The following is a 14,810-nucleotide window of genomic DNA, read 5'->3' as shown; positions in this document are numbered from 1 at the left end:
CTGAATATCAAAACATATTCGGAAGGGATTTTCAGGACAGGAATTAACAGAACGAAAAAGAGCTCAGACGCTACCTTCAAAACAGAACCGAACACTGGGAGGAACACAGGAAATACCTCCTTTTTAATGGACATGCTATACATTTGCTGCACATATGGCTTCGACAGCGAAGGGAATAAGGTGATAAGACATGTGTTTTCAGTCTGGTGTTAAAGGGACTTTCCTGTCGACAGCTGAAGGGTTCCTACGATGAAAAACGTCCTAAAAAAAGAAAAGTAACTACCTTAAAGAGCCTTTCTCTAAAGGCAAATACTACAACTCATCCAGAATTGAGCACACAATGAAAAAACTTGAGTGCCTGGAGTAACACTATCCCCCCCTGAACACACAAACACTGGACAGGAAACATGACGTCAGATATTTTAAAGAATCTGACTGGGGGTGAATTTACTTGGAGGTCTTTCACCAAGAGACACTTTTGCTTCTTAGAGCTTATTCAAAAGGCATTAAAACATGGAAAAGAGCACCGAACCATAAGTAAATACATTATGCAACAAGCTAATAAAATATTGAATATGTTTAAAATATTCATTTCAGTGGACAGAGGGAGAAAGTAACAGTTTGGTTGCTGCTGTTTGGGTCTTTTAATAGGCAGAGGAAAAGGTTTATGTCGTGTGTGGTTAAATGTGGAGAGCAAGGCATTAAAACAGGCCGAGTTCTGGGTTTGAATCTCGCTGCAGTCTTTTCTAAGAAAGTCTCTTAAGCGTCCACCACACACGGTGTATAAATATCTATCAGACTGATCCATGACCTCACTGAGGAATCTCTCAGACTTTTGGGGGAGGCCGCCGTGCAACAGCTGGGCAGGAAGCCAGACACATTCCCAGCATGCACTGGTGTCTGCGTCAACAGTTAAGGCATGTCTTATTTCAAAAGTAAAGTTATGCAGAATATGCTCAGTCTGCTCTTCTGGTATAACGACTGACTTCTACAGTTGGCAAATTCAACAGTTTTAAAAGGAGCTGAGTCAAAGGACGAGTCAAGCAGCAACGATTAGTCGATTAATCCCTCGAACGAAAATCGGCTGCCAACTATTCTGATAATCCATTAATTATTTCATTCATCTTTCAGGCAAACATTTCCTGGTTCCAGCTTGATAAATGTGAGAAAACCACTCATCATGAAAACATTCATCAGATTAATATATAGTGACAACTTCTTGCACTTCTTTTGCAGTTAGGAATGGATGGCACGTTCTGTACCTGTGTTAATCTCTCTGCTGCCGTTCCTTAATCAGGTCTTTGATCTCAGTAATCTTTTAGCATCTTATTTTGAAATCACTCCAGCAGTTCTTTGGCAACACATCAGATGCCATGCCAATAATGCTCATTGAATAGAAATTGACTTGAATTGAGTGGCAGCCTGGCAGGCTGGATGACAGACCAGACAAAACATGTTCGACAGGTGACATCAGAGCCGAGAAGTGAAGCTTCTTGGAATTTAGATTCATGGGTTTCCCCCCGCATCCATCCATCCACCCGTCCAACACTCATTTCCCTGTTCACTTACTCATTTGGAAAGACATGACAGGCATCTTCACAGCAAATAACCACAAAGCTTTTGCATGCAACAACAAACCGGCTCTACCTCGCAAGAGTTACAAAACACCAGAGAAACCTGGCTGCACCTGAACGCACAGGCGGAAAGCAGAGAGAGAGAATAAAGGAACAGAAACAACAGAGGAGAGAGGGATATGAAACAGAGAGAGAGAGAGAAACTGATGAAGAGGCACGACTCACCTGTGCGCTCGATGTACTCGACACATTTCTCGATGAAGAGTGGGATGGGTCGATCCGAGGTCACCAGGTTCTGCAGGGGAACGCCAAAGTAGTTGCTCTCCCAGGTTCTCCGGGTGGGAGGGTACAGAGGTTTGGGTGGCTTGGAAGATTTCGGCTGTAAAGAGAGATGAGAGAAGAAGAAGAGGGAATGAGATGAGACAACAGGAAACAGGGAGTGGGGGTTAAAGAGAGGCAGGAGATAAGATTGGTGAGAGAGGGAAGGAAGGAACAAATAGGAGGATGAAAGGATGAGATTAGCAAGATGTAAACAAAGAAAAGAAGTGAGAGAAAAGGGGGAATAAGGGGGTAAAAATAAGGAAATAAAGATGGACAGAAAAACAGGACAGAAGGAATGAGGAAGTAAAAGAGAAGAAAACGAGAAGTAGTTTAAAGAGGAAATTGAGGGAAAGGAAAACAGGAAAAGAAGCCAAATGAGATGATGGAGGAGACACAAGAGCAGGTTGGGATGATAATAATTGATGAGCAGAAAGCAAAAACAGAAAAGGAAAAAGCAAAAGAGGGAAAAGGAATGAAAGAAGAGGGATTTGAGAAATGACACGAGGGAGAACAGAAACAGAGGAGAGAGGGTGATGAGAAAGCATATCAGAGAAGAAGAAGAGGAGGAAGACGAGGAGGAGGAGGAGGGCAATCGGGGAATAGATCAGAAAGAAAGTAAGTGGGATGAAGGGAAAGAGGGAGAAAGCAGAGGGAGGCCCGTGTGGAGGAAGACGAGAAGAAAGAAGACAACAACAGACAAAACTGTTATTCAAGACTGACACTGGGACGAGAGGCAAGGTAGCAAGGTGGCTTTGATTTCCCACACCGCTCTGCTCTTCAAAGTGTTGTCATGCCTACAGCAGTTCGGGCTCCTCTCTAATTGGTCAGGACGGCGACTAAACACCTTCCATTTTGTACCTTGTGGTTCTCCCCTTCGCTCCCCTCTCTGATTATCAAAGACAGTTTGAATATATTCTAACAATGCCCTGCATTCATGATGCCCATGTAGTGCCGCCGGCTGTTTCTATACTGATTTGCACACTTACTATCTGATTTGTGCCAGCATGTTCGCTCTCATGCATCTGTGTGTGTTTGTGTGTGTGTGTGTGTGTGTGTGTGTGTGTGCACTGCAGTTGCCAAAAGCCAGATTTTGTGTATCATGTTTTCAAGCGACAACAAACAATTTAGATCAAAATCAGATGTTCCTGATTAAATAAAAAGTTTCTCAATTTGATTCATAAAAACTGGCTGAGAGGATCCATTTTGAGCGTCGAGCACTGACTTCAAAAATGTTATTGCCATTTTAGATGTCAGTCTCAACTCTTATGTGAATGTACCTGTAAATATACATCATTGTAATCACTTAAGTTACTAGTTACTTTGCAGACTGTGTGCTGCATCACAGCCAAAGAGGTACCGTTTTAAAATTAATTTCGTTTTATTAGGAATCGGTCGGCCGCTTGTTTCTTTAATACGACCATTCTGATTCTTCATTTACATGTGTGTGTTTGTCGACATATAAAAATGCTAGTTTTACTGCCACATGCATACAGTATTTGTTTTGGTGTTTAGATAATGGTGGCTGAATAAAATGCACTAACTCATTTTTTTCGTGTGTGCGCTCTCAGTCTCAGACAGGCCTTTAGAGAGCTGTTGTAAAGGATAAGCAGGCATCATATCACAGAAGCGGCCTCTGCTCCGAGATTATACAGACAGTGCCCTACTGTCTTTAACAGGGCTTCTATTATCAAGCTTTTTATTGGTTGTCTGGGGCCTGTGGGGTGGGGAGGCTCATAAACCATTTCAGCAGTGGGGCCGATCAATCAATTATCAGATTAGTTTATTCTCACCACGAGTCCCGGGCCTCTTAAAAATAGAAATCTGCTCATATCTCACACCCACACTCTATTATACACAATCTATCTTTCACATACACACACATACTCTTTCATATTGAATGCAGTGAAGCTCTCTTTCAGTCACTCTTTAAAAAAAAACACACACAAGAAAGCTTTAGCTCAGTGTCTGGGAGACTACAATATCTTTGCTGTCTTGCTTCTTTCTGTTTTCTGTTGCTCTATAAAGCTCTTTCAAACCACCATAAACTCAACAGACAAAACTTATCCAGCATCGAAACTCAGATTTGTCACAGACTCACCTTCTTCGGTTCCTTTGGCGTCTTGGGCGTCTTCTTCTTCTTCATCTTTTTGTCCTCCTGCTCAGGGTCAGAGGTAATGGCTGGGTTATCTATCCCACCCTTCCAGGGGTCGGCGGGGGACAGCAGTGGGTCCTCCTCGCTGCCCCGGTGGGCTCTTCCCTTTTTCTTTTTCTGCGTGGCGGGGCCAGACTCCTCACCGTCACTGTCAGAGTGGAATCGTCTTTGGTAGGCCTTTGTCTTGCTGAACAAGATCTTAGAGCGATGTTTGTATTTTGACGGCCGCCGTCCAGCCTGAGACTTCCTGTCGTATCCATTCTCCTCCTCTCCTCCTCCATGGTGGCCATGTAATCCGCCAAAGGAGTTTCTTATTTTGACCAGACGGCTGTGTGCGTCATCAGGCACGGCATATATGTCGTCGTTGTGGAAGCCCCTGGACCTTAGCAAGGTGTCCACGGGGTCTGCATAGTTGTCTGACGCCTCCACGTCCTCAGAGTGGGTCATTGGGCCACGCTGCATCCTTCGGTTGCTTCGCATGCCAGCCTCAATGGTTTTGAGCAGGTTGGGGTCCAGCTTTTTGACATTAGGTTTGGGGAGCACTGGTTTGGGCCGGACAGGTGGAGGCACTTTGTGGTTGCGTTCATGGTCTCCAATAGGCGTGCTATGGACTGGGTACTCATTGCCTTCGAGGTCGATTCGGTACTTGGCTCGCTCGCTGGGTGTGGGGAGAAGCTGGACGTCATCACCTATTGGACTGTAAGGTGGCGGGGCCTCGTTATCATCATCAGATTCTGGGTAATAGGTGTTGTAGGCTGGGGAATGGCTATGTGGTGAGGTGGGGAAGACGTCTTCACTGGCTCCAGTGGTGCATTCCCGTGACGAGGTGTCAAACAGGAAGGAGCTCTCAATACTTGGCTTTTTGTCCAGCACTTCATTGAAGAAGGGTGTAAAAACTTCCGTCTGACGATGATACTGTGACAGTGAGTACAGTGCTGTAAACTTGGCAGCAATCTCTGTGGCAATGTGCTCTCCCTCCGTCATCAACTCCTTGATGGCATCATTCTCAAAGAAGTCGGCCTGACTGTCTGTGATCGCCACCATCTGGACGGGGATCACATCCTGGACTTCAGCCAAAAATGCCCGCAGGGTCGCCATAGAGGCTTTGCGTTTGGCAGAGTAGACCAAGATGTATCCATGCACGAGTTCATCTTTGCGGACACCGATAGCAGAGTGGTAGGAGAGGACAGTGACCTGGATCCTCCTCCTGCTGTCCCCGATGATCTTGTCCAGTATCAGCGTGTTGGGCTGACCCGGCTGTCCTGCGCTACAGCAATGCGAGTCTAAGAAAGGCGAGAGGATGAGGTCAACGCTGAAAGGATCCCAGCACATAGCACACATGACTATCCTAAGGTCCGTCTCTGACATGTCTTTGATACAGGGCAGCGGGGCCAAGACATCAAAGTTATGCTTCAGCCCCTCCAGCACTGCTCGCAGACCCTGCTTAATTTGGAACTCAGTGAATTTACGTGGAAAGGCCCCAGAGGGGATGTCGACAAAGGTGCACTGCAGCTTGTTCGCCAGCTGTTGGCCCTGGTGCCTCAGGATAGGTATGTTTTTGCAAACACTGTCCCTCTGATTTGCCAGGATGAGAATGAACGGTAGTGGCTGAGCAAACCTATCTCTCCTACTCTGTGCTATCTCTGCTCTGATCCTGCCTATGCAATCTCCGATACAGTTGAGAGATTCTATGGAGTTGAACACACAAAAGCAGCCGTGTGGCTTGAAAGTGTTGACCCATGCATGGCTGAAGAGCAGCGTGGAGTTGACATCTACGGGAAGAAGCTCCAGTTCATAGATTTTACCGTCAAGGGTGTACTCATCATCTGTGGACTGAGCTCTGATCTCATTGGCTAGTTCCTGTGAGAGACCCTCCCTTCCCAGGAGGCAGAGGTTGATCTTATCGATGTTGGCACTGTTATAGTAGAGATTAGAGCGTCCGTGGTCGAGCTGCACCAGCCTGTTTGCTAAAACCTGCTCCACTTTCAGATCCACACAGTTCTGCCCGCTCAGGCATGTCTCCTTAGTGGGATGGTAAACAAACCCAATGTGTTTGAGGAGGAGCGACTCTCTATCTGGGGCAAGTTTCTGCAGTGCTCTGTATCTGGGTTCCTCATTCAGCACACTGTGAATTTCGCTCATCTTATCGCAGCTGGGGGTTGCATTCAGATCCAAGTCATAGAATAACTCAGCATGCTCAAAAAGCATTTCCTGAAAATCCTCTTTGGCCCTTTCAACTATTTCCTGCTGGTGTCTACAGTAAACATCCCTCCTATCTGATTCTGTGATGTACTTGTAGGCCTCGTCCTCCATGACAAAGCACATGACTTCCTCCCAAGGCTGCCCTGCACTGATAAAATGAACCCTGTCCAGCGTCTTCTTGAATCTGTCTTTCATCTCCACCCTTCTCTTCTCGGAAAGCAGGTGCTGGACGTGGTTGTGGTAAATTCTCTCACCATCGGGTGTATCAAGGAGGTCAAAGGGTATCCTGCGGTCACTGTTGTCGATGTGGTCCGACTCGTCCCATGGTGTTTGTTCCAGAACTACAAACCAGTACTGGAAATCAGGGCGGTTCCGGATTACACTCTGCGCCTCAGGCCATGAGAGCTGTTCCACCTCCTCCAGGTTATTGAGGAGGTTGTTAAGGGTTTTCGGTAGTGTTGTCAGGTACTCTTCCCTCCTCCTCCTGATGTGCTCCTGCTTCAGTTGTGCAATGTGCTTTGTGAACATGTTGCGTGCTTTCCTGGAGCCCTCCAAGGTGATGAAGTCATCATAGTCTGATTGGCCCTTCAGATTATTGACCACTGTTTTCCACGTGGTGTGGTAATCTCTCAGCGAGTGTACCATCAATTTCTCAAATCGATCTGTTACTGAGGCAACAAGCTGCCGTTGGATTTTATAGGCCTCCAGGTATGGCACAGTTTTTGGCTTCCCCCTCGTTTTATCCAGCTGCTGGATGAGGGAGTTGAAGGAGAGCTCCACGTTGATATTGGAGCGTGCCGATGTCTCGATTAGCAGCAGGTTCTTCTTGCTGGCAACAAAGGCCTGCAGGTCCCTCAGGTGCTGGTCCACACACTCATCACATTTTGTGGCAGCGACGACGATCGGCTTCTTTGACTTGACAATTTGAGAGTAGAGGCTGTTGACAAACTTCATTTGGTCGTCAAACTTCCTATTGCAACCCTTGCTAACATCAATGCAGAGCAAAAAGCCATCGATGTTCAGCTTCCCATCAGGCATCTGTTTCTGGTCAAAGTCCTGCTCCAAACCCAGCTGATCCGTGCAGATGTACATAAGCTTCTCCGCTGACTGGAGCTTGGTTGACGCCGCCCTTTTAGTGTACGGCTGCAGGTTCGTACTCCGATGCGGAAGAAACGTCTGGTCATCAATGAACTCTGTTTGTTCGATGATTTGGATTTTACAGTCCAACCCATCGTCCCCTCGATGGCAAACGTCCCCCCAGTACAGGAAGTGGTCATTGTTAACCACACGTCCCCCAAAGTCTATTGTGCTCAGCACTGAGGTGTGCTCCGTGTAGTAGCCATCCGCATCGGGACGTACATAACGGTTGCATAAGCAGGACTTGCCCACCCCACAATTTCCCTTCTCTTTCTCCGTCCCCGAGAGGCCAACCACACTGACGGCGAATGTCGGGGGGCGCGCATCCTTGTTCTTGGCCATTATATCCCCCCGCTCATCGCTAACTTGGTCACTTCCAGGAAAAAAGGTCAAGATATCATTCCAGTTCTGCTCATCAGTGGTACAGAGGCACCTTCATCCTGATTTTCCCCTGGTAGTGGTGAATCCCCCTTCGACTCTTGGTATCGCTCTCAGTTTCTATCCTGGGTCTTCTTTAAGCTGGGATAGAACAGCCGGCTTCTCCTTTTATCACCTGCCTGCAAGACATGGAAATCACAATAAGGAACAGATAAAAGGCAGAAACAAATAAAAACACTTTTGCATTGATTCGTCCTCAGAGCACTTCAGTCTCCTTATCACAACTAATATAATTAGCTCTTTGTTTCTCTGCATATCCCTCCAGGACACATATGCACATGTTTTCATTGTGTGGTGTTTTAAAACAACAAATCAGACATATTAATCTGGCATTAAACAGAGTTATCAGAAAATTAGACAAAGGTACACATTATCACACTTGTGCAGAACAAAATAATCCCTCCTAAAAGGTTTTTGATTGGCCTTTCATATATTAGTAATAAAACGTGCTGGTGTTACACTAATAATAGAAAAATGTGATGGAAAAGCCTCCAGCATTTTTGAGAAAAGAAATTATACAACTAAATGGACTTTTTGAGAAAAACAAAATCCAAAGTGTGACAGTACGACTTATATAAGAGAAAGGAGAGTAATTCAATCATGGCCTGCGCTCAGCAATGTCACTTTTCCCCTCGCCGAGAAAAAGAAGTGCTTTCAACCAATTTGTGCCGAGGCAGGATAAAAATGGCATGCAACTCCAGCCCTTTGACAGTCACTGACCTAGAAATGATTTGCTTCGCTGTGAGAATGAAACAGAGAAAATAAATCAGTTCACAGATTTGCTATCATCATCAGCACATCCTAGGGCTACATGATTAGGGCTAAACGTATAATCCTGATTATTCTGCCTGTCTGTCTTGTAATATATTCTGCCTGATATTCTGGTCATGATTATTAATCCTAATTGACTGTCTTGATTTGCTGCTTGCACCTCATCTATTCAACATTAACAACCTGGTGAAATTATTCACTGCTGACAATACCAATATTCAGCAGTTACAGATGGTGGAAATGTGGCAGCACTGAGGCATATGCATGTGATTGACTGTGCAACCTTTCTGTCAGTATTATCTGGGTTTGCCACAGTCAAATAAGCCTGAACCCTTCCATGACCCAACTAGGAGGCAGATAGCTGATAACTGCAGAGAGAATTGCAGTCATTGTTGCGTTTTACAGAACGATGGCAATCAGCCAGTGAATTTGCCTGCGTGAGCTGGAACTGCTAGCTGCAGCACGGCGGCATGCTGAGCCTGAGAAACTGCACCAGAGAAGGAATTCGGTCCACTGAGACGCAGCAATGAGGTTTCCCCCGACTGTTTATAGAGGCCAAGGTGATGATGTCACCTGAGTGGGGGTTTTGTGCAAAGAAATAGACTTTTTGTGAGTTCAGCAGATATGCAGCAACCTTAACAAACAAATCTTATGGAAATGTCTGGAGGAAACACGTATGTATCAAACTAAACAAACTAGTTGAAGTTTACCTGCAGGCAATGTGCCATTAAGGTTTCGTTACCTGATCTATAATTCTGGCTCCTCCAGCCAGGAGCAGCTCAAACACGCCTAGGATATTAGATGATGTAAGCGAGCAAACCGACCAGCAGGTCAGTCAGGTTTACAAATCTAACCATTAGCCCCTACAACAGCCTCACGTTCCACACCTGAGTGCAGCAGGCAGAAGTGTATCTGAGCTTATGAACAGCTGAGGCACGACACGTGCACATACAAAATGCCAAAAATGCCCACCATAAATAAGCAAAGTCAAACAGTTCCCTTTTATACTCACTCATTGATACCAGCCACCTAAATACACCTGATTTTTTAAGATCCAAGCATTGCACCCTGAGAAATTGACAAAAATCTTGAATAACGTCTCACGATCTTTTCTAGACTGAGACCCATCCTCCATCCAAGTTTCATGGAAATCTGTTCAGAAGTTTTTGGTGTAGTCCTGCTGACAAACCAACCAAGAAACAGACACGAGAGAAAACAATACCTCCTTGGCAGAAGTATACGTTACTGAAACTGACGACTATTTTTACAATCTGTCGAGTTTAATCTATAAAATGTCAAAAAATGTGACATCTTCAATTTGCTTTGTCCAACCAACACCAAAACACAAAGACTCTTCATTTACCGTCATAGATGACAAAGAAAAGCAGCATATCCTCACATTTAGAGCTTAAAAAATGACTTAAAATATTATAAAAATAGTCGGCAACTGATTTTCCTTCAATCAGCTTATCAAATGATCGACTCATGGTTGCACAGTACAAAATTAGCCTCACTGCTAACAACCGCAACCACTAAGACTAATTCGGGCTCTTTACTTGGCAATACTCTGAAACCATCAATTACAACAACTGAAATCTATTAACTTCCTGTTGATCGACAAACCAACTAATTATTACAGCCCCACATTCCTCCCCTGACTCCCATCCAAACCACACAAGATCAGTCACCCGAATCCAAACATCTGTTTTACATTTTTGTCAGCCAATATCAAAGTCTTTTACTCTGCCGTCAACACACAGGGTCGACGTAAGCCTCATGAATAACTGCTAACATGTATGAGGGGAGCAGTGGTAGCAGTGTTCGCCTGATAGCTGTACTGTAAACACCTAGAAGGAGTCTATGGTTCTCCTACTGCAAACATCCAAAACTGCATTCATGCTGCACTAAAATCTAAAAGTGGCGTTGTGCATCATGATTAGTCTATTCACTGTGAGGCTGCAGGGGGGATTAAGGTATCACTTGGCAAGCTGGTTTTAGAGATGACTAAATGCTGTTAAGCCCTGAAACACAGCAGAACACTGTCAAGGATGGTAGGTCTTTTAAAGATGCACCCAGCTGGATATTTAGGAAAAAATTAACTTTTGCAGCTACTTTAACAAACGCACTACTGACTCATTACGTTTCCCCGCAAGATATTCTGATCTCGGGTGCAGAAGACTCTCCTCCCACAGGAAGAGATGAATCAAAACTCATGAGAAATCCAAACCGACTCCTATTAGGAAGCAGAGAAAAATGAGGCTCCCCAAACATTACCTCTTTTCCTCTCTTTGCGTTGTATAAATCATGACAGACGAGCCAGGAGCTTTTCTGACCCCGCCTCACAGGATTTCTGGGTGCTCACTTTCAAATGTTTAACCCATTACCTGTCGCTGGCGCTTTGTTACGCAATGTGGTTTTAAATTTCAGTCACAGGAATTACTGTTGTAATACAAAGCAACACAGAGACTCAGTGTGTCTTCCTTATGAGTGTAAAAAGAGCGAGACCATCTTGTTTTTACAAAAATTAGACTTAGTGGTGATATTATCTGCAATTAGACCCTAATATTCCACTAATAATCAGAGTAAGAGCCCAGTCAGAGTAAAAATTACTTGTGTAACCACGTTAATCTGAAGAGACTGATCTGACTCGGCCCAGTCTGAGTGAATTTCAATCAGGTCGAGAGGGGTTGGTGTAAACACTGGCTAATCAAATCAATAGGTAAATATTAGCGCCTAATAACCATGTCACCACTCATCGGATCGTTTCTCTCCGCTCAGATTAAATATATTCTTTCTGCGTGTCTTCGCCTCACGTGAGGGGCTTTTCTACCGCCACTGAGGCGGCGGCCAACTGAGCCGCGCCACAGCCAATTGAATTAATGGAAATGTAAATACAATTGGCCGACGAACAAAAGATCAGAAACGTCTCAAATCTGTGCTGGATTAGTCACACGATGTTGTGCTTTGTTGCTGCAAGTTTTGACAACATCGAATACTTTACTTCATAACTATGAGGAAGGCACACGGCTGTTGCTTCCTGGGAAATAATTTTCCTTTTAAAGAGCGTCAGTACAAAGCTTGTGTAAATAAAACTATGTCAGCCTGCTCCAGAGTCAGGTCCAGACCTGAAAATCGAGCGTCACTCATCTGACTTCCCCTTCCCGAGGTGGCGATGATGTAAGAACAACAGTTTATAGGCCAACTGACACGTTTAACCGTGCCATCACTCAGAACAGGGCTCGCCGGTACCGATGCCCCGAGGTGGTTTGTGAAGCTGAGACTACTATCGAGTACTTCCCACCGTATTAGCATATGCCAATACCAATATGCATTCTTGCACGGATCTTAACGCAGATGCACGTCTAGAAATTTCTATCCATTGTGATATTGTTAAAGACGTGTTGTTGTACTCATGCAAGCTGAAGGGAACCTCAAGTCTAATATGAATACACAGCTTTGCTTCAAACTGCCCATTCAAGAGGAGAAGGAGGAGGAGAGCAGACCGACAGAGTCCTTTTGAGTCAATTAGTGAAAAAAGGATGATAATTTAACACCACTAACACCACTGCCTAATAACTGGCAGTGTTGGAGGTCACACAGCGCGTGAGAGTAATATATATTTCTTTAAGCAGTAATGGAGTAATAAAATGCGTTACTAATAATATTTCAGTAATATATTACTGCAGTTGTCACGTACGCATTACAATCCACGTTACTGACCGAAGTGAAGCAATGTTTTTGTTTTTAAGGATCCATCCACACTGCACATGACTCGTGTTTTTTTTTTCTTATTGCTGTTTAACGCAGGATATCGGCCAGGCTCGTATAATACTGGTTTGCAAAACAGGTCCCATCTGCTGGCCTCCTACGAGCACACTTTTATCTGCATTGTAGAAAAATATCGATGCCTTGTTCTTAATGAACCTGCTTAGAAAACGTGCTAATATCGGATTTGTTTTTTAATTAAAGTGACTACGAGGAACTCTCAGTTCTTGTTGACTCTAGCGACCTCTTTCGACAAAAGCGGTACGACACCAGCGCCTGATGTTGTAAAGATTGACAGAGAGACCGCAAAATATATATGTGACCGGACCCGAGCAGAGGCATTCATAATAATGATATTAAAACAGCAGTCTTTTCACTGATGGTGTCGTTTGCTGTTACAGGTCATCTACAATCATCGGAGGAAACACTGAAAAGTTCCTCGCAGTCACTTCAAAATTCACTTGGCTATATTTTGCATTTTGAAAGTGACTTGTCCAACACTGATAACTGAGGTATATTTGAATGAGAGGACTGCAAGGGGGCTGACCCGCTGGATAAAATGCATACTGTCCCTTTAATGAGAGTTTTGTTAAAGGGCAAAGGGAAGCTGCAGCAGTCAGAGTCAATGCAAATGGCATGCAGAGCTGCTGCAGGACAAACCCGCTGACCTGCCTGAGAGAATAAAAAAGTTCACAAGCTGCTGATGACAAACTGTGGTCACAGCTTCTCATCACAGCTGAGACGCTTACGTGCAAAAAGGAAAAAACAGGCTGGTTAATGTAGGAAAATCCAATAATCTGCTCCAGAGACACTCCTGGATCTGACCCTCCATCCATCACATCCATCCTAGATGCTAGTATTAGCGATTAGCAGGACTTTTAAAGGAAGTCATGACAGGTAAAAAAACAGATAAATAGAGATACAAGTGTGTGAATGCTCTGAATACAGATGTCAGCACAGCAGCTGAGATATTAATCTGCCTTTCCTGTCAAAAGGAGGTTAATTTCCAGCCTGTTATCTTGTCAGAAAAGCTGCAGAAAAGGGAGGATATCATGCAAAAACATCCGACACAGTGAGAGAGAAAAAGGGGGAGTGAGAGTTAAGGGAGTTAACGTGACTGAGTTTGTGCAGCTTCTATTAAAACCGATAGACCTTAATGTTAATGCGTCAATGCACCGTGGCTAACGATCGCGACCACAGGATCTGATCCGGCGGGTATCGGCTCCTCCTGACGGGGAGGAGGCGGCACGGACATGAAACCCGGCTCGGCCTGGCTCGGCCCTGATACTCCAGGAGAGAGGAAGAGGAAGAAAAAAAATCCCACCTTTCCCAATTCGGGATTAGCTAACATTAGCCGAGCTGCGCTAGCCTCGCATGCAAAGAGGGTGAGGGACACTTAGCTCGCTAGCGTTAGCTACACCAATCCCAGGCTAACGTGAGGGAGGAAAAGCTGGTTAAAATCACAACCTGGGCTAATTTAACTGACATGCTCGCATTCCCACCCTGGCTACCTTTGACCCGGGATAGCGCATGTATAGAGGCAGGTTTCGCCCACATGAAAAGAGTGCTAGCTAAAGCTAATGAAGTCCCAATCCCAGTCCAAATACATTCCCCTACCCACCTAATAACATGGTCGCTCCCAGATCCACATACCACGGAAAAGAGGAGAAAGCATTCCCACATTACAGGGCAAAAAAACTCCTCGTTACAATCCACAGTCCGCGGGCATTAGTGTCCTCGGGCACGATCCGAAGTTGGCTGTAGTTGAAGGTGTAGTCCCGAGTACTTCCAGCCTGTATTTTAGTGTATTTTGCTGTAGTTAGTGTGGTATGCGCTGTAAGCCGAAACCTGCTCCTCTCTGCTCCCTCCCCTCTCAGCAGCACTGCCAGGCAGTAATGGCGACTCTCTCTCCTCCACCCCCCACACTCTGTGTCTATGTCGCTCTACCTCTCCATTCACTCTCTCTCTCTCTCTCTCTCTCTCTCTCTCTCTCTCTCTCTTTAATATCATATTTATATTTTGTGCCATTAAATATAAAGTCATTTTAAAAAGCAAGACAAATCAAATCTAAATGCATAAAAATACAAATCTAAACGTCCACTTAGCTTAATTGTCCCTTTAAATCATATAAATAAGTGTAACATAGAGAGAGCTGAACATAATGTGCATTAAACATAATAAAATGCTTAAAATATTTAGTGTAAATGATGTAAAAGTCACATAAAAAAAATGATCTTAAAGACGTCGTACTGAGCTAATTTTTAGGTTCATATTTTTGTGTGGGGGTCCTCGTAGAAAAGCTTTACACACTTTAGTTTTCAAAAAACACATTATTTTTCGTGTATGCTGCATTGCTGTAGCATCCTTTTTCTCACTGGGTCGTGAACGCTCCGTTCGCGCATTACTTACCCAATCAGCCAATCAGAGGCAGAGTAGGGCGGGGCATGCCG

General features: G+C 44.7%; 1 protein-coding gene across 1 annotated transcript in view; it reads right to left on the bottom strand.

Annotated features, from left to right (window-relative positions):
• arhgap5 (Rho GTPase activating protein 5) overlaps positions 1–14,238 on the bottom strand; it is a 56,352-nt gene extending 42,114 nt beyond the window's left edge. Inside the window, exons 1-3 of the mRNA XM_084381541.1 lie at positions 13,982–14,238; positions 3,994–7,943; positions 1,800–1,953 (exon numbers count right to left, since the gene is read on the bottom strand). Of these exons, the coding sequence (XP_084237667.1) occupies positions 1,800–1,953; positions 3,994–7,728 (3,889 nt within the window). The 5' untranslated portion in view covers positions 7,729–7,943; positions 13,982–14,238. The remainder of the gene's footprint in view (positions 1–1,799; positions 1,954–3,993; positions 7,944–13,981) is intronic.
• Between the last annotated feature and the right edge of the window lie 572 nt (positions 14,239–14,810).

Source organism: Pagrus pagrus (genome assembly GCF_965226575.1).
Source record: "Pagrus pagrus genome assembly, chromosome: 18".
NCBI classification, from domain to species: Eukaryota; Metazoa; Chordata; class Actinopteri; order Spariformes; family Sparidae; genus Pagrus; species Pagrus pagrus.
The sequence above is the reverse complement of the archived record's forward strand: the minus strand, read 5'-3'. Positions and strand labels throughout refer to the sequence as shown.